The sequence below is a fragment of the Gorilla gorilla genome, chromosome 5 (genome assembly GCF_029281585.2).
Source record: "Gorilla gorilla gorilla isolate KB3781 chromosome 5, NHGRI_mGorGor1-v2.1_pri, whole genome shotgun sequence".
NCBI classification, from domain to species: Eukaryota; Metazoa; Chordata; class Mammalia; order Primates; family Hominidae; genus Gorilla; species Gorilla gorilla.
In genome coordinates, this window is record NC_073229.2 from 54,614,858 (window position 1) to 54,637,258 (window position 22,401).

Here is a 22,401-nt window from a genome sequence, read left to right on the forward strand (position 1 = left end):
AGAAATGTCAATTTCTGTCACTTAATTCTTTCTCTGGTTCTGCCCTTTTAAAGTTAGAATTGCTCTTAAAGAGGGAGAAGTCTACTGGAGAGCCACAAGCCTAAAATGATGTGAAATCTTGAACATTCAATCTCTGTACCACTACTTAAGATGACTGGGATTAAAATGACCATTGGAACCTCATACAATATTTAGAATCAGACCACAGCAGCGATTTCAACCATCAATGGCATTTTATTTTGGAAGTTTCTATGTATTACATAGGTATTAACTTCCTTCCTCTCCTGCTCCTCCCCACAAAATCCAGAAAGTTATTTTTATACATAAACAACTGAACATATAAAAATCTTGGACCTAATTTCTCTAAAGTCTTGGGTTAAAAGAACTTGAGTGGCGCTTCTCCTTTCGGAGTACTACTTCTCAAGGAGGATTCATGGTCTGTCCTTTGCTCACTACAGATTTCTCCTCTTCTCTGGGAAAAAATGGTCAATGCTTCTGCTTCCTTTTAATAAACTAATTTCTTGATTATTATACATTATTATTATTCCCCACTTGACACCTTCTTAGAAACTTGATTGTTGGATGTGTTTTTCATTTGGCAAAAATTCAATGTGGCTTTGCGTGGGATGTCTGAAGTGTCAGAAACAGCACTGTTGATGTTCTGGTTTTGAGAGGGAAAATATATATAGAGATGCATACATTCCCTAGAAGAACAAATGTAAAAGACTGAAATAGGGCGTGCACAGAGTTAAGAGGGCTGACAGACACTACTTGGTTTGGAATTCTGTGGCTGTCAGCCATCAAGGACTGCTGTGTAGGCCAGAATATAAATCTCCTTAGGAAGAAGTTTGGTTAGGCAAAACCACTGAGAAATGACAGTGTCTGCTACATTGTTCGACGTATATCAGAGCAGACATGCACAAGCAGCAGCATTATGGTTCATGTGTAGTAAAGTAGTCACCTATTGATAAACAGGGGCATTTGTGCAAATGCTCTGGCAACCTAGGCACTGGGGGAAGAGAAAAGAAGCATCCTATTAAAATGTACTTCCATCTCTAACTCACCCAAGACGCCAGGCCTCCTAAGCTTCATGATTTGCAAAGCCAAAATGAAATTTAGCATTACATGTCATTCTATGTCATCTAGAAGCTGGTTCACTGGGGCCATCTCAGAAGAGCTGCTCAAGAGGGTAGCAAGTCTACCCAGAAGGGTATGCCTTAATGATCTTCACGTCGTCCACAGGGCGGTCCTGGGAGTTTGTTTCTACCATTCCCACGCGATTCACCATTCCTATGCCCTGACACACTCGTCCAAAAATGGTGTGTTTGCCATCAAGCCACTGGGTGGGGGCGAGGGTCACAAAGAACTGGCTGCCATTGGTATCTGGCCCCGCATTGGCCATTGCGAGAATTCCAGCCCCTGGTGGGAAAAAGGAAGAAAGGAAAGAGTATAAATAACCCCACAGGTCCAGTGTAGAGCTGCTGCCCCATCCTAGGGATGAAAAAGCAGCCAGGACTTTGTTCTGGCCTCTGTCCAGACCCAGACAACCCCTTAGGGCAGGCTCTCTGCCCTGTACAAAGGCCATCACTACACTATTCTGGCGACTTCATCTTCCTTGTCCTCACCTATTTCCCAGCCTTGACCCCTGATGCTCCTCACTAACTGTGGACCATGTTCCTGACTGCCCTCAAAAACCCAGCAAGGTTTCCTGTTTCTTTGAGGACACTTTTGATATCCTGTGACCTTTAACAAGTAGTTAGAGTCTAGAACACACCGACCAGTGCTCTGAATTGCTCAGAACTTTGTGAGAGGCGCTGCTTTCTCTAATCCACCAGGGCACTTCATGGCGCCATGGCTGGGCAGCTATCTGGCACCATGCCACGGTGTCAGGCATTCACCTTGAATCATGGCCAAAAGAGTGAGCTTTTAAAATCCCCGTTCCTACCCAGTCCAGCCAAATTATACACTTACCCGTGAATTTCAAGTCTGGATGAAGTTCATCTTCAAACTGTTTGCCATAGATAGACGCACCACCTCGACCTGCCCGATTGGAAGATGATACATGAATCAGCCAGTCACACATTCTATCTCACAGCAAGAATGATGGCCCAGGGTCAAAGGATTTCTCAGAGTAGAGGAAAGGAAAAGGCAGTGACACCTACCCCACTGCTAGGTATATTGCAACTACAGAATCTAGCACTAATAGCACATTCAAATCATTGGTTTCATTCCGATAAGGCTTTCCTTTTCAAAATAACGCTATTTTTTCCTGCACATTAAAATAATACATGTTCACTATCAAAAAGGTAGAAAACATAGAACATTATCAAAAGAACATTAAAATCCTCTGTAACCTAACCATCTAGAGATAACCACCATTCATAATCTGATGTGTTAAGAGGTTTCTTGATTTTTAACCTTTTTTTGGGTATTTTAGACATGAGTGCCCCAAGTCCTATCCCTGTGCCCATCACAGACATTGCTAATCAATCAGTATTCTTCCCTGCTGAGCTAGATTTGCCTCTGAATGTTATCAACCCAGAACTCAGGCAGCTGTTATTAATTAATCAGTAATAGCCCAAGAGTTGAAACCTATTTGCCACCCTTAACCTAGGTGATGGAAAATAAAATTCATTTAAGTTAAAGCTATCCAGCTGAAGGAGAAATAGCTGGTAAGTGGCAATGTGGCAGAAAGGGACATTACGGTTGGCAGAGTCCACTGAGAGGTGAGGCAGTACATCATAAAGAGAAAACAGGGCCAGATGTGGTGGCTCACATCTAAAATCTCAGCACTTTGGGAAGCTGAGGTGGGAGGACTGCTTGAGGCCAGGAGTTTGAGCTGGGCAACAGAGTGAGACCCTGACTCCATAAATTTTTTTTTTTTTTAGAGATGGGGTCTCGCTACGTTGCCCAGGCTGGTCTCAAACTCCTGGCGTCAAGCAATCCTCCCTCCTTGGCTTCCCAAGTGCTGGGATTATAGGCATGAACCACTGCACCTGGCTCACAAAAAAATTTTAAAATTTAGCCAGATGTGGTAGCACGTGCCTGTAGTCCCAGCTCCTTAGGAGGCTGAGGCAGGAGGACTGCTTTGAGCCCAGGAGTTTGAGTTTACGGTGAGCTATGATCATGTCACTATACTCCAGTCTAGGCAAGAGGCAAAACCTTGACTCTAAATAAATGAATACAGGGAAAATGAAGAAACATGGGATTGGGAATTATTTGCTAGCAGCATCACCACCAAATGTTATTTATATTATGCCCACAAGAGCAGGGTGCTGGGCTGGATACCCTAAGCTCAGGCAGGTTTTGCTCTAAGAGCAAAAGGATGTAAGTTAGACCAGGCGCGGTGGCTCATGCCTGTGATCCCAGCACGTTGGAAGGCCAAGGCAGGTGGATCACGAGGTCATGAGTTCGAGACCAGCCTGGCCAACACAGTGAAACCCCCATCTCTACTAAAAATACAAAAAAAAAATTAGCCAGGCATGGTGGCACACACCTGTAGTCCCAGCTACTTGGGAGGCTGAGGCAGGAGAATTGCTTGAACCCAGTAGGTGGAGGTTGCAGTGCGCCGAGATCATGCCATTGCACTCCAGCCTGGGTGACAGAGCAAGACTGTCTCAAAAAAAAAAAAAAAAAAAAAGATGTAAGTTAAACATGGTTTTCTCACAGGAAAACATGTCGAAACAGGAGGCAACTTTCCTAACCAATACTAATCAATTATGTAGTCAATCATATGCCTTACTGAACTACATTGGTTTCTCCAAGTTGAACGGTCACGACAAAACAGCCTAGAACAAAGTAAACACTGGATTGGTACTCTGCTTGCCCTGCAGCCCAGTGCTGGCAGCTCACTTCCTCTACTGCCTGCTATAAAAGTAGCACCAAGTCCACCCCCAAGGCCCCTGGGCATGGCTAAGGTGTTTCCATGGCAAAAATCCTTTGCTTTACCTTTTAGTCGGCTTCACCACAGGGAGCCTGTCACAGCCCCCGTTTCTTTTCCGGAAGAAAACACTGTTCTCATGCAAAGAGGGATGGGGGTGAATCCTAACAGACTAGGGGAAACCTCCCACTTGGCCCAGGCTACCTATGCTTCTGGAAAAATACTGAACCATACTAAACTGTGTAAAACTCATTCCAAATATTCCAACCTGTCAGTATACTTCCAAACAGCAATTATATAACCAATACTTTCCCTCTGACTCGATCCTCCCCTTGGCTTGGTCCTTTGGCAACCACTAGAGTCAAGGTTCCTGGCTGGGGTTACCAGAGACTAGGGAGAGGGCTGTGGGGCCAGACACCACAGAGGCCAGGCTCTGCGTGCAGGACTTGAGTGAGCAAGCTAAGGATTCAGTTCAGTAGTACGCTGTCAGTCTGTGGCCTGAGCTTCAAAGTGTGATCCCTGCAACCTGAGGGCTGCCAGAACAAACCCCCCAGGACCCTGCCCTCTAGGAATGGAAAACTATCACACAAACATCACCACAAACAAGAAGTGCATTAAGGAATAGGTCAGTCAAGAGTCACAGATGGGCTGGGCATGGTGGCTCACACCTGTAATTCCAGCACTTTGGGAGGCCGAGGCAGGCAGATCATGAGGTCAGGAGTTTGAGACCAGCCTGACCAACATGGTGAAACCCCATCGCTAATAAAAATACAAAAATTAGCCAGGCGTGGTGGCACGTGCCTGTAATCCCAGCTACTTGGGAGGCTGAGGCAGGAGAATCGCTTGAACCTGGGAGGCAGAGGTTGCAGTGAGCTGAGATCGCACCACTGCACTGCAGCCCAGGCAACAGAGTGAGACTCTGTCTCAAAAAAAAAAAAAAAAGTCACAGATGAAGTGGGAATCAGAGGATACAGGAGGAAAGAGCATGGAGATCACCTTTACTCAATAGGCAGAGTTTTCATAATATCTTACTCATAATATGTTATCTTTTCATAACCCAATTCAACTCATTAGGGTTTGCGGCAAAATTTCAGAAAGACAAATCATTCTAATTCAAACATTCCTCTGGGCACGCGGAATAAGTGAGAGGTGGCAGAGGGACAGAGAATGATTAAAGAGTTCTCCAGTGCAGAGCATGCTACTCAGATGTCAATTATCAGTTAGAAAGCCAACAATTTGGAAGCTTTGCAGGTTCTGTGCCTGGTCTAGCACAGACACAATGAAGATAGGCAGACCTGTTTTCTAGTGTGTGTGTGTGTGTGTGTGTGTGTGTTTTGAGACAGAATCTCACTCTATCACCAGGCTGGAGTGCAGTGTGGTGCGATCTCGGCTCACTGCAACTTCTGCCTCCCGGGTTCAAGTGATTTTCCTGCCTCAGCCTCCTGAGTAGCTGGGACCACAGGCGCCCGCCACCATGCCCAGCTAATTTTTGTATTTTTAGTAGAGACGGGGTTTCACCATGTTGCCCAGGATGGTCTCAATCTTGACCTCATGATCTGCCAGGCTCGGCCTCCCAAAGTGCTGGGATTACAGGTGTGAGCCACCACACCCGGCCAAGACCTGTTTTCTAACCTTTGATTACAGGTTAGAAAAGAACCTTCAAGATTCTTTTCTGGCCAGGTACAAGTGGCTCACACCTATAATCCCAACACTTTGGGAGGCTGAAGGGGGCGGATCTCTTAAGCCCAGGAGTTGAGACCAGCCTAAGCAACATGGTGAAACTCGTCTCTACAAAAATTAGCCAGGCGTGGTTGTGCGTGCCTGTAGTCCCAGCTACAGCTACTCAGGTGGCTGAGGTGAGAGGATCACTCAAGCCCAGTAGGTCGAGGCTAGAGTGAGCTGTGATTGCGCCATTGCACTCCTGTCTGTCTCCAAAAAAAAAAAGAGATTCTTTTCCTCTTCTGTCCTCTGTCCTCTCTCGGGATCATTTATTCAATGTATTTATTTCAGACACACAAACATACAAAGAATAATATGACCAATATCTATGACCACCTCCGCCCCCAAGAAATAAACTATTGCAAATCCAGCTAAGACCCCATGCATACACCCCACTGCATCTCTCCCCACCACTCATTCTCCTGAGAGCTAACAGCTGATTCAAAGAATCACATTTTCCTCTCAGGTAACCACTATTCTGACAAGAATTTGGCATTTCCATGCATTTTCTTTTTTACTACACATATATGTATCCTTAAAAAAAAAAAAAAAAGTATTGCTGTTTTGCATGTTTTTAAGCTTTTTTACTACACATCTATGTACCCCTAAAAAAAAAAAAGTATTGTTGTTTTGCATGTTTTTAAGCTTACATAAGTGGTATTACACTTTATATATTCTCAACACTGTTTGAGAGACTCATCTACTTTGTTCCAGGCAGGTCTCTGTAGTGTTCACCTCACTGTATGACCATAATGCTCTGTCTTATCTTTTCTGGTGTTGATATTGAGGATCTTTCCAATGTTTTGGTTATTATCGACCACGCTATAAAAACTATTCTTATACTGTCTCCGAAATCCAAGTGCAAGAGCTCTCGGGGGCCAATACTTCACAGGGGATACACAGGGTCATAGTTTGAGTATTTCATCATTGCTAGATTTTTCTAAGTGCCTTATTGAAAAGGATGAACCAACATGCACCCCACCCCGCAGCACTCTCACTCTTACTGCTCTAGGTCCTTCCGTCAGTCTGAGAAGTGTGAGACCTCTTATGGTGTTTTAAACTGCATTTCTCTGAAGTTTGGCATAATTTCATGTTTACTGGCTTATTTAGCTTGTCCCCTCTGTGAACGGCCACTCAGTGGTATGACATTTTGGAACTGATACATACAGTCATCCCTTGGTATACTCAGGGGATTGGTTCCAGGATCCCTGTGACACCAAAATCCCTGCTCGCTCAAGTCCTGCTGTGGGCTCTGAGAAAACTGTATGGACCTCCATGGTTCAAACCCACGTTGGTAAAGGCTCAACTATATACTATAGATACTAATCCTCTGTCAGTGAATGTTTTGCAAATACCTTCTCCCAGTTAACTTTTTTCACTCTTTTAATGGGATCTTCCAATGAACAGAACCTTTGCAGTTAAAATTTCTTAACCTTCTTCTTTATGATCTGTGTTTTTTTTTTTTTTAAATTCCTTTTTTTTTTCTGAGACAGAGTTTCGCTCTTGTGGCCCAGGCTGGAGTGCAATGGTGACATCTTGGCTCACCGCAACCTCCGCCTCCCAGGTTTAAGCAATTCTCCTGCCTCAGCCTCCCGAGCAGCTGGGATTACAGGCATGCGCCACCATGCCTGGCTAATTTTGTATTTTTAGTAGAGACGGGGTTTCTCCATGTTGGTCAGGCTGGCCTCAAACTCCTGACCTCAGGTGATCTGCCTACCTTGGCTTCCCAAAGTGCTGGGATTACAGGTGTGAGCCACCGCGCCTGGCCTGTGTTGTTTCTTAAAAACAAAACACAAAAAACCCTTTTCTCATCCCTGTGACTCCTGTGATGTCCCTTCCTCCTCCTCTTAGTCACTGTGGAAACCTGTCAAAATGATGTCTAAGGCATGGGACATGCAGTGTCTTACACCAAGATGACCACACTTGGTGCTACTTGTCCCCGCCCCTCCCACCCCACCGTTGATGGGACAATAGATTAATATCCAGCCCCACAGATGGGCAGTGGCCTATAAGGAGAGCCAGTGGGGCACCTGACACCAGAGGGCAACTGACCAATCAAAGCCTCTCTTCTGGCAAGAGTGCCTGTAACAGACACTGTCCATCAGTAGTCTCCTGAGCATCCCCAGCCTCCTCCTCCACAGCTGCCTCAACCTCAGAGACAAAAAAGGCAGGTGCTGACAAGTCCGTTTTGCAGACAGGCGTGGCCAGATGACCCAGTTGTGACTTACTGATACAAACAGAAGTCGCTGAGTCAAGCTTCTGAGAAAGCTACAGCTTTCCTGATAAAAACAGACAAACATACTCTTTTGTCCTTCATCTACAGCTCTTTCCCATCTTCCTTCTTTGAAAGTAGGGTGATGCCAGAACAGCAGCAGCCATCTTGCAACCATAAGACTAACAAGTTCAAGACCAAAGGCCAACACATTACGAATGAAGTGGGGAAAGATATGGCAAGCCTAGATCCCTGACAACTCTTCTGGGCTGGTGAAGAGATGACAATAACTGCTCACTTCCAGACGTTCTGTTGTGTAAGAAAAAACAGCCCGTGGGATTAGGTTTTCTGTTACTTGTAGCCAAAAGCACTGCTACCTGACACAAACACTTTGTTAATATACCAGATGGGAACAATGCCACAGTCCTCCAAGGGGCTTTGTGGTTCTGAAGATGCTGTCTTCTCCTTCTCACTTGCCTTTGGGGTCAGAGACGTCTGGATTCCAGTTCTGACCCCACCAATTACTGTTTAACCTTAATCAAGACACTTTCTCTCCAAGCCTCAGTTCCCCTGTCTGCAAAATGGGAGTAGCAGTAACACCTATGTCTCACAGGCTTGTTATGAGAATTAATTGAGACAGCATATGGAAGCTATCTGGTGTGTAACATGAGGCAAACACACAGTAGCGTCAGTGATGAAGAGCCCCTTTAACTGAGGTAACCCGAGCATTTTCTCTGAGAAGCTGCTGGTCATGATTCAAAGTGCCACCTCGGGAGGCAGCCTGCCTGGGTTTATTCAGTTCCTCTGTCCTCAAATTTCCACCACTCCCTCGCTGCTGCTCACTCTTTGAGGAGAACCTTGCTTCTTATTTCACTGAGAAGAAGGAATTATCAGAAGAGAACTTTCACATGCTCTCACCACCAAAGCCCCTTCCCTTCCTACACCTCTACCCACCTCCCTTCCCTAAGACACTGTGTGAATAAGCTGTCCATGACTATCCCACCACCACGTACCCAATCCCGCTCACCTTTAAAGAACTCAGCAACTACAACCTCCTCCTCTAGTAGACCAATTCTTCTCTTTCTAATGGATCATTCCTGTCAGCATTTAAACATGGTATTGATATTTCCTATTTTAAAAAACAAAACTCTATTTCCAAGTATCCTATTTCTCTACATCCCTTCACAGAAAAACTCCTTGAAAAAGCTGTCAACACCAAGTGTCTCCACTTCTCCCCATTCTTGCTTGAACATGCTCCATTCAGACTTTCGCCCCTCACCGCTCTGCTGAAACTGCTCTTGTCAAGGTCTCCAGTGACCTCCACGTGGTTATACCCAGTGGTCAATCCTCAGCGCTCACTTTACTTGATCCACACTCGATGTCACCCTTCTGCTTGAGCTGCTGTCTTCCTTTGGCTTCCACGACTCCACATTCTCCTGGTGTTCCTCGCTGCTCACTGGCAGCTGCTCCTCCTCCGCCCCTCTGCTTTCACAGGTGTTACTCAGGCCTGCGCTGCTGTGTGAAGATCTTCCCTTCCAAACCTGGTTCCCTGACCCTTTATCTTTCACAGGTGTTACCCAATAAACCTCTATCTTGGTGTTTGCTTCCCAGAGGACCAGAACTAACACAGCTGCTATCACCCTAGTTCAAACAACAATCATCTCCAGCTTGAATAGGAATAAAAGCTTCCCACTGGTCTCCTTGCTTCCAGCCTTGCCTCCCTCTTTCCCCACCCTCTATTCTTCACATGGTAGCCACAGGGATCCTTTTCAAACAAGCCTAATCGCAGCACTCCCCTGCTTGAAACCCTCCATCAACACTGCATCACTCTGAGAACAAAATCCACAATCCTCACCACAGCTTACAACACCCCCCACGATTGGGCACTCTGCTACTCTCTGAGCTATCTCCTGCCACTCTCTCAGGTGTTCCAGCTACACTGGCCCCTGTGCTGTTTCCTGCCAGGCACACTCTGGTCTAAGGCCTCTGGCTGCTGTTCTCTTCAGAGTGCCCTTGGCCTGGATGGTCTCATGGATCACTACTTCATTTCATTCAGAACTATGGTCAAATGCTCTCAGAGAGGTTTCCCTAATCACACTCTCCAAACCAGCACTTCCCTCACCCTCTAGCCTAGTGGTTCTCAACGGGGAGTGATTTTGACCCCTGGCGACAGTGGGCAATGTCTGGAGACAATTTGGGTTGTCACACTGAGTGGTTCTATCAGTATCAAGCAGTTAGAAGCCATCACGAAGCTAACCATCCTTCAATGCGCAGGACAGCACCCCCTCCAACAAAGAATCATCCAGCTCTAAATGTCAATAGTGCCTAGGTTGAGAAATCCTGTTCCATCCCAGCAGTACATTCTTTTTTCCATATCATCTGCCATCCCTGACAGTATATTATGTACTTTTTCATTCTCCGTCTCTCACCAGAATGAGAGCACCGCGAGGGCTTTCTTATTCACTGTTGTATCTCCAGCTTTTAGAAGAGTGCCTGGCCTACAGAAGGAGTCTAATAGGTATTTGTTAAATGAATTAACAATAAAAAAAAAACAGTCACATTTGTTTGAGCTCCCACTTTGTGTCAAGCCCATGCTAACCACTGTACCAACATCAGCTCATTTACTACTCACAACCAGCCTAGGAGGTGCACGTAACCACACTCCCGACAGGTGAGCTGGCTCAGCAGGGTAAGGCAACTCCTCTACATTTAGTAAGTATTCATGTGAAGCACAAGGCAAGCCCAAGCTCCACAGTCCTGCTCTCCACCCTGAACCAAACTGTCTTGCCATAGTCCACAGCTGGATGAAATTTCCTCAGATTTGTCTTATCCCAGACTCAAGAGTCCCAAATGGTCCCTGAGTCATGCTCACTCAAATCTGAACTCCTCTGTCTAGGAGTCTCCATTAACTGGCCCCAAACTGCTCCTTACTGTCCCCTAAACAGGCAGTTCCAAGATCTGTAAATTTTACAGGGGCCTTTGAATCACATTTGATGCATTTGTTCTGGGTGTGGAGAGGTGGCTGGGTGATGTCACAGAGCCAGTCTAGAGTGGAAGATGTGACACCGGGGGTGGCGGGTTCCATCCCTACCCCTGCATGCCTCTGTCACTCCTGCCCTGTACCCATCCTTCTTCCTAAATTCAAAATGCCCTTCCCTCTACTTCCCAAGACCCATCTCGCATATGCCTCCTTCCCATCCTAATCTCATTCCATTGTGCTTTTTCCCTTATTATGAATTACTCCAACCTATATTATATACATAATCCACACCATACTATCATACATTTGCATATTTACATTATCCCATTCTAGTTGTTTCTTATAATGAATAGTTTGTTTCCTGGCAGGGCAGGGAACTGCAAGGAAAAAGAAAATGCCTTGGCTTTTAATGCTTAAGTGCTTCTCCCAGGCCTTAGAATAGCACAGGATACCCAGCAGACTCTTGGCAAATACTCATCAAATGAATAAAATTAACAGAGCTTGCTGTTCAACACGTTACATTTCAGGTGTTCCTGGGGCTACCAAGAGGAGAGATGAAATCAAAGTGAGAGTGACGCACAGGATAATCAGCATATAATTAATCACAGCAGCTGGTGAGCACTGTGAGGCCAAGTGCAGAGCAGGAAGAGCTAAAGGAAGAACTTGACAGGATGTTATGTCTTACAGAGAGGACAGAAAGGTTAGTAGAAACAAATAAAAGACACTCAGAGGGCTAAGGAAAGAGCCTCTATAGTTATTATAATATGGGAAAGTTGAAGGTAGAAAAATGGTTTAAAATGAAATGAAGCAGGAAATCAAAGGGTATTTGAATTGACAAGGCATCTGGCAAAGATGTATTACAAGAAAGCATGTGGAAAGAATGGTTCCACAGTAGTCAGACTGAGGGACAGCTGGGAATGGAAGTGGTACATCAACTTGCTGAAGAGCCCAGGATGTCATTTGCTGCCCATCTGAGATGTTTAACAAAAAACGTGTCACCTAATCAGCTAGAAAATATGAACTAGTGACCCAGGAGAGCCTAACTCCTGCTTGCCTTCCACCATAGACCTGCCAGTGGGCTGCTCAGTCATTCATTATACTTGAGGCTGGGTGCAGTTATTTGAAGATCTTTTGAGTGATTCAATTTCATTAAAATTACACCATGGAAATGTGACATTATGAAGGATCATGAACCAACTACAGAAATACAGAAAATACAGAAAAGCTCTGGCATGAGCAACTCACACCTGAGTCACTTCCAATACTTGTACCCTAATCATGGACTCTCAGTTCACTGGTATTAAGAATTAAAATTTATTTCATAACAACATGAGGGGGAGAGAGGAAGAAGACAGGAAAGAAGTACATCGAAGTACCGACGGAACCCTTTCAGACAAAGAAAGTAGAATGAAGCAGGACTAGACTCTGCCTCCCTGTTGTGCCGAACCTCTATTAACTCCAATGGGGATGGCATCAGGTTCAATAGACCGAAGAGACCTAATGCCAGCAAATGAGACATGGGGTTTTATTGGGGACTTACATACAGGGCAGAGAGTCCATTGGTGGCGGAGAACCACAATGGCTTGCAAAAAGCATGCAGTTTATATAGCATTTCCACTTAGCACCTTCTCCCTAACAATCTCCACCTGGCAATCTTCATTCAACTCAAAACTCGGGGCCTCAACCCGTGTGTGGCCCATGTTTCACAGGACGAGCCAGGGGCTCAGATGTCCCTTTATAGACAAGGAAGGAACCTCCAGGTTGGCTACTCCTGGATTCCCTAGCTCAGAACACACATTCAGATGCGTCTGCCATACAGGGTCATTCTAAGGGTATGTTTCAGTTATTGCTATCAGGCACGTTTACCACATGCTCCCAACACCCAATAAAGTGAACATACAAAAATTAAAAATTAAAAAGTCAAAAGTTCACCAGCATCAACCAAATAAGAAAAGGGAAACAAACATGCTAAAATTGTAAAAAGAGTCAGCCAAGAGGAAAAAATAGAAAATTCTTCCATCTGTATTCCCTGAAACCAGTAACCAGGAAAGAAATGTCATGCTGAGATTCTCACAAATACCCTCCGATTCTGAACAGCCAACAGGGGAGTGGGTGAGCAGCTCTGAAAACAAAGCCCTTGAGGGCAGAAGCCCACACATATCACAGGGGCTCGGGAGTGGCAGGGCAGGCACGCAGGGCTGGCCACCTTCCAGGGTGCTGGGCCATACTTGGGGACTACCCAGAGCCTGGAGTGGTGACAGAGGGACACCACTGGCTGGTGGAGGGGGCTCTGGGACAAGACTTTAAGGGAGTCTGGGAAGACAGAACAGAGGCTAGCCCTCCCACAAGGGGCTCGCTCAGCATGAGCTGAGCTCCAGTTCTCTCCCACACCTCTTCAGGCTAGAATAGAATAGAGAGAAAGCAACCTAACATTTGAAGTGGGGAAGACAACCAGTTCCACATAAGTGGGGAGAATGACAAGGAGACTCCATTTACACTGTATCTGAGCAAGTAAAAGGTGGGGATAATGTAGGTGTTGACATCAAGCATGGATAAGATGAAAACAAATGGCATGGAAACTAGGCAAACATACCACAACCAACAGAAGGACAGAAAGGAGGAGGGGAGAAATGAAAAGAAAACCCAGGAACTCAGCCTGGGAGAAAGTGGCTTCTCCATGGCTATCTCAAGCTATGGATGATTCAAGAGAAGTAAAAATCTAATATAACAAAAGCTCAAAGACAAGATAATACACCACAGAATAAGATGAAAAGATTGCAGAGTGAAGGAAACAAATTTAGATTCAAATGGCATCAGTAATGAGCTAGTAGATAAATGAGAGCAGTAAAGAACAGAATAAAAATGACTGAAAATTGAGTAAGGCACAGAGTAAAGGTCTGAGATTATTTTGGTGAATGCAGGGAAAAAAGAAAAAAAAATCCTATCACACAATCAAAACAAATATGATAGATATGGAAGGCAAAGGTGATGAAACAAATAACTATATTTCCTGAAATAGAAAATCCAGTAAGTATAACAGAGAAAATATTCAGAAATAGAAATCAAAAAATTAACCCTGATGTAAAGGAAGGAGTAAATCTGGCCTCAGTATTCTCCAAAACCATATTCAAAAATGAGAAGGCAGCCAGGCATGATGGCTCATGCCTGTAATCCCAACATTTTGGAAGGCCGAGGCAGGAGGATCACTTAGGCCCAGGAGTTTGAGACCGGCCTCAGCAACAGTGAGACCTCAACTCTATAAAAAATTTAAAAATTAGTGAGGCATGCTGGTGAATGCCTGTAGTCTCAGCTACTCGGGAGGCTGAGGTGGGAGAAATGCTTGAGCCCAGGGGATGGAGATTGCAGTGAGCCATGATTGTATCACTGTACTCGAGCCTGGGCCTAGGTGACAGAGCAAGATCCTGTCTCCAAAAAAAAAAACAACAACAACAAAAACAAACAACAACAAAAAACCAAACCAGAAGGCAATTGATCAGAAATGTCTAAAAAGATCTCAGAATGCTATACCCAGTTATGGTCTTTTTTTCTTCCTTTTAAATATTTTTATTTTATTTTAATTTATTTATTTAGAGATAGTGTCTCACTTTGTCGCTCAGGCTGGAGTGCAGTGGGCACAATCATGGCTCACTGCAGTCTCAACCTCCCAGGTTCAAGTGATCCTCCTACCTCAGCCTCCCAGTAGCTGGGATTACAGGCATATGCGACCATGCCCAGCTAATTTTTTATTTTTTGTAGAGATGGGGTCTCACTATGTCGCCCAGGCTGGTCTTGAACTCCTGAACTCAAGTGACCCTCCCGCCTCAGCCTCCAAAGTGCTAGGCTTACAGGTGTGAGCCACCATGCCTGGCCTAAAAAATTTATTTTAAAAAAGTAATTTATCTCTTACAGTTGTGGAGGCTGAGAAGTCCAAGGTCAAGTGGCCACATTTGGTGAGAGGCTTCTTGCTGGTGGGGACTCTGTGAAGTCCCAAAGTGGCACAGTACATCACACAGTGAGGGGGCTGAGCATGCCAACATGCTATCTCTTCTCAAGTATAAAAGTAACAGGCAGAAATTCTGAAACATGAATGAACTTAAAAATACAACACATTCCAGCTCTTGTAACAAAAAACCACTGGACAATTGTGATTCTTGAGCATTCTGAAAAAAAAAACCAAAAAACCACTAGACAAGAAATCCTGCCCTCCAGCACTTGCGAAGGTAAAAGCGAAGCAAGTTGTGAACACTAAATACGCTGAAACGTAGGACCCACACTGTAGCTGAAGGAATGATGAGTGCATAACAGATAATAATAAAACTAACAACAAAAATTAAGGTCGGGGAAAAATAAGAATGGGTAGAAATTTAAGTACTAACTGCCTCATCTTTCACTGTAGGAAGTCAAATATTCTGTTCTATATATATGAAATTAAATGTAATATGTTCTGTTTTAAAAACAATAGCTTATATATCCTATTTTTTTGAAACTATTTCCATTTATCCTGTCATCCCTTAAACCAGACATGATGGGCACCAAAAGTTAACACTGTTCCTTTCTGAAAGATGGGATATTTAGGGATTAGTTAATGATGGTTAGAAATCTTTAGGAGCTATGCTTATGAATGATTTTTCCCCTTTTCTCTGCTTTCTTATATATTCTGTATTTTGAAATGCATCCATATACATTAAAAAAAAAACAACCCAAAAACCTGAATGCTTCTGACCATAGATGATAAATCATGAGACAATTAAGAATGACAAAAAAGAACAAGACTGAGAAAAGACTCTGCTATAGAGAAAACCAAACTTGTTTAAACGCAAACGAGCAGAAATTAGCAGAGAAGAAGCAGACTGAGAAGCAAGGGCCCTTGAAATGAGTAAGGGTTCAACCAGTTCACTAATAAACCCCATCTAAATGCCAGTAACTCCCAAATTAATACCTCCATACCAGGTCTTTCCCTGAACCCCATATTCCTATCCAACTACTTACTCATGAGCATAGTCGGCCCTCCCTACATGTGGGTTCTACATTCATGCGTTCAACTAACCGCGATTGAAAACATCTTGGGGGGAAGCATCTGTACTGAACATGTATAGAACTATTTTTCTTGTCATTACTCCCCAAACAATACAGTACAACAACTATTTACATAGTGTTTACATCTTGCCCCTACATCTATTCTCTAAACAGCAACTAGAGTGATCCTTTTATTTATTTATTTATTTGAGAGGGAGTCTCGATCTGTTACCCAGGCTGGACTGCAGTGGTGCGATCTTGGCTCACTGCAACCTCCATCTCCTGGGTTCAAGCAATTCTTCTGCCTCAGCCTCCCGACTAAGAACCTGAGATTACAGGTGCCCACCAACCCGCCCGGCTAATTTTCGTATTTTAGTAGACAGAGCGTTTCACCATGTTGGTCAGGCTGGTCTTGAACTCCTGACCTCAAATGATCCAACTGCCTCGGGCTCCCAAAGTGCTGGGATTATAGGCGTGAGCCACCGTGCCCAGCCTAGAGTGATCCTTTTAAAGCATAGATCAGATCATGTCTTTCCTTTGCTCAAAACTCTCCAATGACTCACAACACATCTTACTCAGAATAAAACCCAGTCTCTACCATGCCCTATAAGGTATCACATCTTATGATTTCCAGCACAGGTTCCTGCCTCAGGGCCTCTGTGTTTGCTCTTCCCTCCATCCAAAATGTTCTCCCCACAGTTGCAAGGTTCACTTTCTTACTTCATTCAGATCTCTTCTCCAATAATGTCAGAGAGGAGTTCCCTGACTTTTCTACTAAAATTCCATCCCCACACCCTTTTCCTGCTTTATTGAGAGCAATAATTCTGTCTCTTTGTTTATAGGTATCTCCCTAGAGCTTAAAAAAGTATCTGACACAAAACAGATACTCAATATTTGTTCAATGAATGAATCGATAAAAGAACCCAGGATTTTATTATTCTCAAAATATTATAAAGTCTTTCCTTCTTATTGATCAGACTACTTGCATCACTATAATTCAGACAAATATTATTTGTTCTTAGTGAGCAGTACGTGTAAGTTATGAAAAACTCTACCAAGCCTAGGAGTAAAGGTTGGTTTCTGGTCAATTCCACACATGTGTGTTCGAGGAAGGCAGGCGTTGTCACCAGAATCAACCAACACAGACCTTAGTGGAAAAGAGAGCTCTGGCTGCCTTATCACCTATTTACGACAGAGACTTCAGAAACTAATGTTGGCTTTAGAAAAAGATGAAAAAGAGAAAAAAAAAGAAAACATAAACTAATGTTGGCTTAACTGTACCTGTCCCTGTTGGGTCACCTCCTTGGATCATGAAGTCTTTGATAATTCTGTGGAATTTTGTGCCATTGTAGTAACCTCGACGAGCCAACTCAGCAAAGTTCTTACAGGTCTTTGGAGCATGCTTCCAGTACAGCTCCAGCACAATGATTCCCATGCTGCAGAGGGAGAGGACAACAGCTCCAGTAAACAAAAAGGTCAGGGCAGACAGGAGTATTATGGAACTGCTCCAGGACTCTTGATTTTCAAGCTTGTAAGTCATGAAATTGTGATAACCACTGGATTTCATGCTCAGCAAAGGAAAACACCACAATGCAAGTAACATAAACACCCATTATCTTTTTTGAGTAAAACACGCAGGTGTTCTGGGTACTTCTTTTCAGCAAAATAACAAGCATGGAGAACTCAAAATTCTAATACTATACATATATACATATGTATATATATAGAGCTATATCTGATTATCTGAAACCAATATAACCAACCCCTAAATTAGGAAAAAAATTCTTACACTTAATTTTTAATTTTTTTAAAAAAGAGACATTAAAATATCAGGAGTTCATATTTATTTAGAAGTTTCTGGGTGGGGGTAGGGACTGGGTAGATGGAAAATAGGAAGATGTTTAATGAATACCTTTTAAAAACTTTTGTATTTTTGATCCATGTAAATACATTACCTATTCAAAAAATTTCAATAAAAGGTACAGTTTGTGTTTGTTTGGGAGGGAGTATAACAAAGGCAAAACCTGGTAACTTTGAATCTTTGCACCTACCCAATAGGATGAGTGCTTTTTCCTCCCCAGTACTACTAAAAGATAAGGAAGAGGCAAGAGAAAGGACAAGTGCCTTCGCCTCTACTCCAGCACATACCTAGACTTTAAGCTCCAAGGATGTGACAATTTTTTTTTTTTTGAGAAAGGGTCTCCTCTGTCACCCAGGTTACAGTGCAGTGGCACAATCTCAGCTTATCGCAACCTCCACCTCCCGGGCTCAAGTGATCCTCTCACCTCAGCCTCCTGAGTAGCTGGGACTACAGGCATGCATCACCAAGCTCAGCTAATTTGTTGTATTTTTTTTGTAGAGATGAGGTTTCACCATGTTGCCCGGGCTTGTCTTGTACTCCTGGGCTCAAGCAATCTACCTGCCTTGGCCTCCCAAAGTGCTGGATTACAGATGTGAGCTATGGCACCTGGCCAGATGTGAGAATTGAGTCAACTCTGTATAGTCTGGATACCCAGTGCCTTGCACAGTGTAAACACTCTATAAGTATATGAGGAATGTGCTAGAAAATAGCTAACAGCCTTTCTGCCTGCAATTCATCCAATTCATCTTTCACACTGCTCCCATTCAACAGATTGACAGTTACTCTGTGTGTGGTACTGTTTCCCTCATGAAGCTTACATTCTGGAGGATATTTTCAAAATACAGAAAGTAGCCTTTTGGAAAGACAATCAGGAAGTACGTATACAATTCTGAAATGTGCATACCTCAGTAATTTCAACTTCCAAGTATCCTCTAGGAAAATATACAAAAGTGCCTAAGGATACAATATGTGCAAGGATGTTCATCTCAGTATTTGTCATAGCCAAAAAAAAAGGAAGCAACTTAAATGTCCTTGAAATAGGAAATGCCTAAAATATCAACTATCCATACTATGGGCAGCTTACCTGAATTACTGAGTGAAAGAAAACCAAGTCACAGAAAAAACATACATACAGTATGATCATATGATCCCATTTTTTTGTTAAAAAAACATAAGAGAGAGGTTTATATGTACATAGAAAAAAGTCTGGACAATCATCCAACAAACTGTTGATGGTGTTTTCAGGAAGGAGGTGACTTTCACTTCTTACTCTGTATGTCTACATTGCTTGGATTTAACAATTTATTTTGTAACTTTAAAAAATACCAACAGGAGAATTCAGAAATTACAGGTTGGAGCCTGAAGATGCAGAATTTTGCCATATAAGAAGGTGGGGAAGATGGCCAGGGAGCATGAAATGAACAGCATGAGCAAATAAGAGAGAGGACTGACAGAACTCTGCTTTAGCTGAAAGCAGCAATGGGCAAGAACAGAAAGGCAGAGGACCTTGGCTGGTCCCTGGCTGTTGAGGGGAGAATGGCAGGTAGACAAGGGCCAGATGAAAAAAATCACCTTGAATGTCAGGATTAATACGTTTTTACTTTATACTGTTATAGCAGCAAGACGTTATTAAAGGTTTTTTGAGCAGGATCCCTTCCTTGTCCTACTTTGTAAAGATCACTTTGAGCTTTTTCCAAAGAGGCAATGGAATGAATAGAGCTAAAGAATCTAGCAAGGTGAGACGAGCACACCAGGCTCCAAACGAGGTTCTTCCAGTTACTAGCTGTGTGGCTTTGGTCAAGGCTTTAATCTGTAAATTCCGGCGTTTCCTCCTGCTAATATTGAAAGGGAGAAAGTTAAATAATACCTTCATGATTCGGGTTGCTAAGATTAAACTAAATGAGATGACATACAGCGGGGCATGGCGCCAGCAGGTTGGTTACCACATCACTCTTTGATAGTGGGGAAAATGTGCTTCTTCCTGTATTTTATTGGAATTTGTTTCTACAACTGTATTACTTATCACGTAATGTTTACATGTCTGTCTCTTTCATTATACCGTAAGCTCATAAAGGCAGGGCTGTCTGTGTTTTATCTACCTCTGTATCCTCAGAATTCATATTCTATATGCCTGGCTTGCGGACTCATTACACGCTTGTTGAATGAATGAATGAATGAATGAGCGGACTGGAGGAAGGAGGACAATCAGGCAGCTGTTGCTCAGACCTCAGCACAAGACCCCGCGGAGCTTGGACGCGGGCGATGGCGGTCCCCTCTCAACCCTCTGGGGGCCGTCTCGGCCGCTGCTCCACGCCCCTCCACGTGGAGGCCGGCCTCCCGGAGGAACGCGCCAGGAACGGAGACCCGTGGTGAGGCCCGGGCTCCGCGTCTCCTCTGCCAGCCCCAGACGCCCGAACCCCCTCACCTGGTCTCCAAGTAAACGTTGGGTGGCTGCCAGGAATCTGGGGGAATTGCCGCCATAGCGAAGCCGGCGGCGGAATGCTTGTCTAGTAGTTGCTACTTCCGGCGTCGATTAGCTGGGGACCCGTCGCTGCTGCACACTTCCGGTCCGTTCAACCCTTTCGATATCAGGATTTGGGTGGCCAAGACAAGGAAGAGGACGGTCCCTTCTTCCAATGCCGGGAAGCTGGGGTGGGAGACGAGAAGAAGCTGGGCTCAAGAACAGAGGAAAATGCAAACTTCTTTCGCGGTGGTCTCCAAGTGGTGATACCGCGCCACTCTCGGCAATCTGATTGGTTCGTTTAGGCATGGAAGGCGGGAACAACCAGAAAAGCTGCGCTCTGGTTGGAGTTATGTCCTAATATTAAATTCGAAGAATTTCTTAGTCTCACAATTGGGCAGGGACGGGAAGGGGAGGCAGAGAATGAAAGAGGGTAGTTTAGAGATGCCAGTAAAGAATTTTTGTAAGGCGCTGTACGATGTACACAGTGCTTGCACTTTCTTATCTCATCTACTCCACAAAACAATTCTATAAGTAGATAGTATTATTACCATTTTTCAGATCTGAAAATAGACTCGGCAGTTAATACTTGTTTTTCCATAGTCATAAAGCAAATCTGAGCCTGCAGAATCCAAAGACGAGGAGTCTGAGGAGAAAAGAGAGGGAAGGGGCAGGAAGAAAATAGGAGATAAAGAAAGGAAGAGACAGGAGAAAACAGGACAAACGGATCAGAGCAAGAACAAGGCTTAACATTGGCTGGGATAGATGGTACCTGAAAGTTGTTAGGAGGGTTTGCGCAGGGCGCGAGGAACAGAACAAATTAGAGGAGCTATAATGTTTGGAGGGAGGACAAAAATGAAATAGAGTAACTAAACTTACGCTGTAAATGCTTTGCACACCACTTAATAATGATGGTTGAATGTTTACCATGTGCCAGGCATCAAGCTAAGCATTTTATTGCGTATTTTCACGCTTAATCTTCAAAACCCCACAAGGTAGATATTACTATTCCCATTTTACTTTGAGGAAGCTGAGCCTTACAGATTAAATAACTTGCTTAAAGTACTACAGCTGGTGCACTTGTGCTCTTAACGACAGTTCAACTGTAATGTCCCTAATTGTCAACAAGGAATAAGGATGTACAAGGTTGTAAAGATAAACTAGACAGCTCCTTGAGAGAGGAGCTGGGCCTCCTTCATCTTTGTGCTCTTCTTGCACAGTACAGAGCACAGGGTGCTCAGCTTTGTTGAATGAATAATGAACGGAACACTACATTTTAAACTGATAAATGCTAAAGTATAATTTTTACACCTCCTGCAGTTTCAAGTTCATGCCCACCTTGTGGCCCTTGAGCTGGATGAAAAAGTCTTAATCCTTGGTCTGTTTAGTCTGTTGTTAAGTTGCCTTTCTCTGGACTTTATGTAGTTCTTTACTGTGTATCTCGGGAGGCATGTGCCATTCCCAGGCTCTAATGTCTGAATATTGAAAAGCCACCCCCAAGATCATGATCACTTTCTTCCTAAATCTTTTACTGCAGCTCCTACCAGTCACTTGGCACTGAGGAGACAGAGATGAGTCTCACACACACAGTGCCCTACCCTAAAGAAACTCACATTCTAGGAGAGATGGGCAACTAAATACGTAGCTGTAGGAGCGTGGAATGAGGACTGTAATAAGAAGCACACAGTAGGTTGGGTGCAGTGGCTGACACCTGTAATCTGGCACTTTGGGAGGCCGAGGCGGGCAGATCATCTGAGGTCAGGAGTTCAAGACCACCCTGACCAACATGGTGAAACCCTGTCTCTACTAAAAATACAAAATAAGCTGGGCATAGTGGTGCATGCCTGTAATCCCTGCTACTTCGGAGGCTGAGGCAGGAGAATCACTTGAACACGGAAGGTGGAGGCTGCAGTGAGCAGAGATTTTGCCTTTGCACTCCACCCTGCACAACAAAAGTGAAACTCCATCTCAAAAAAAAAAAAAAAGAAGAAGAAGAAGAAACACACAGTTTTCCCTGAGCTCTGGTTACTCCAGAGTAGGTTTGGACAGTCAAAAATTTCCCCTGGAGTGACAGCCTGGGTTGAGATCCAGAAAATAAATTGGAGTTAGCCAGAAGCCGTGAGGGGTCAAATCAAATCAAGAAATAAAATGTCTCCAATTCCTCAGAAGCTCCCCTACTAATCATTACCCATTCCTTCCTCCCAAAGGGTAGACCACTTTCTGCCTTCTAATATCATAGATTGGTTTTCCCTGTTTTTGAATTTTATATAAA

The 22,401-nt window shown here is 44.0% G+C and overlaps 2 protein-coding genes across 4 annotated transcripts in view; one reads left to right on the plus strand and one right to left on the minus strand.

Annotated features, from left to right (window-relative positions):
- Positions 1 to 214: 214 nt before the first annotated feature.
- Positions 215 to 20,402, minus strand: PPIL1 (peptidylprolyl isomerase like 1). The gene is made up of 4 exons (XM_004043926.3): positions 20,094 to 20,402; positions 17,089 to 17,243; positions 1,972 to 2,040; positions 215 to 1,419 (listed from the first exon to the last, which is right to left on the minus strand). The coding sequence occupies exons 1-4, from the start codon at positions 20,147 to 20,149 to the stop codon at positions 1,199 to 1,201; spliced, it is 501 nt and encodes a 166-aa protein (XP_004043974.1). The 5' UTR covers positions 20,150 to 20,402; the 3' UTR covers positions 215 to 1,198.
- Positions 20,317 to 22,401, plus strand: part of C5H6orf89 (chromosome 5 C6orf89 homolog) — a 49,666-nt gene continuing 47,581 nt past the window's right edge. For all 3 annotated transcript variants that reach the window (XM_063707567.1, XM_063707570.1, XM_063707571.1), the window contains exon 1: positions 20,317 to 20,424. The gene's annotated coding sequence lies outside the window, so the exon portion shown is untranslated. The remainder of the gene's footprint in view (positions 20,425 to 22,401) is intronic.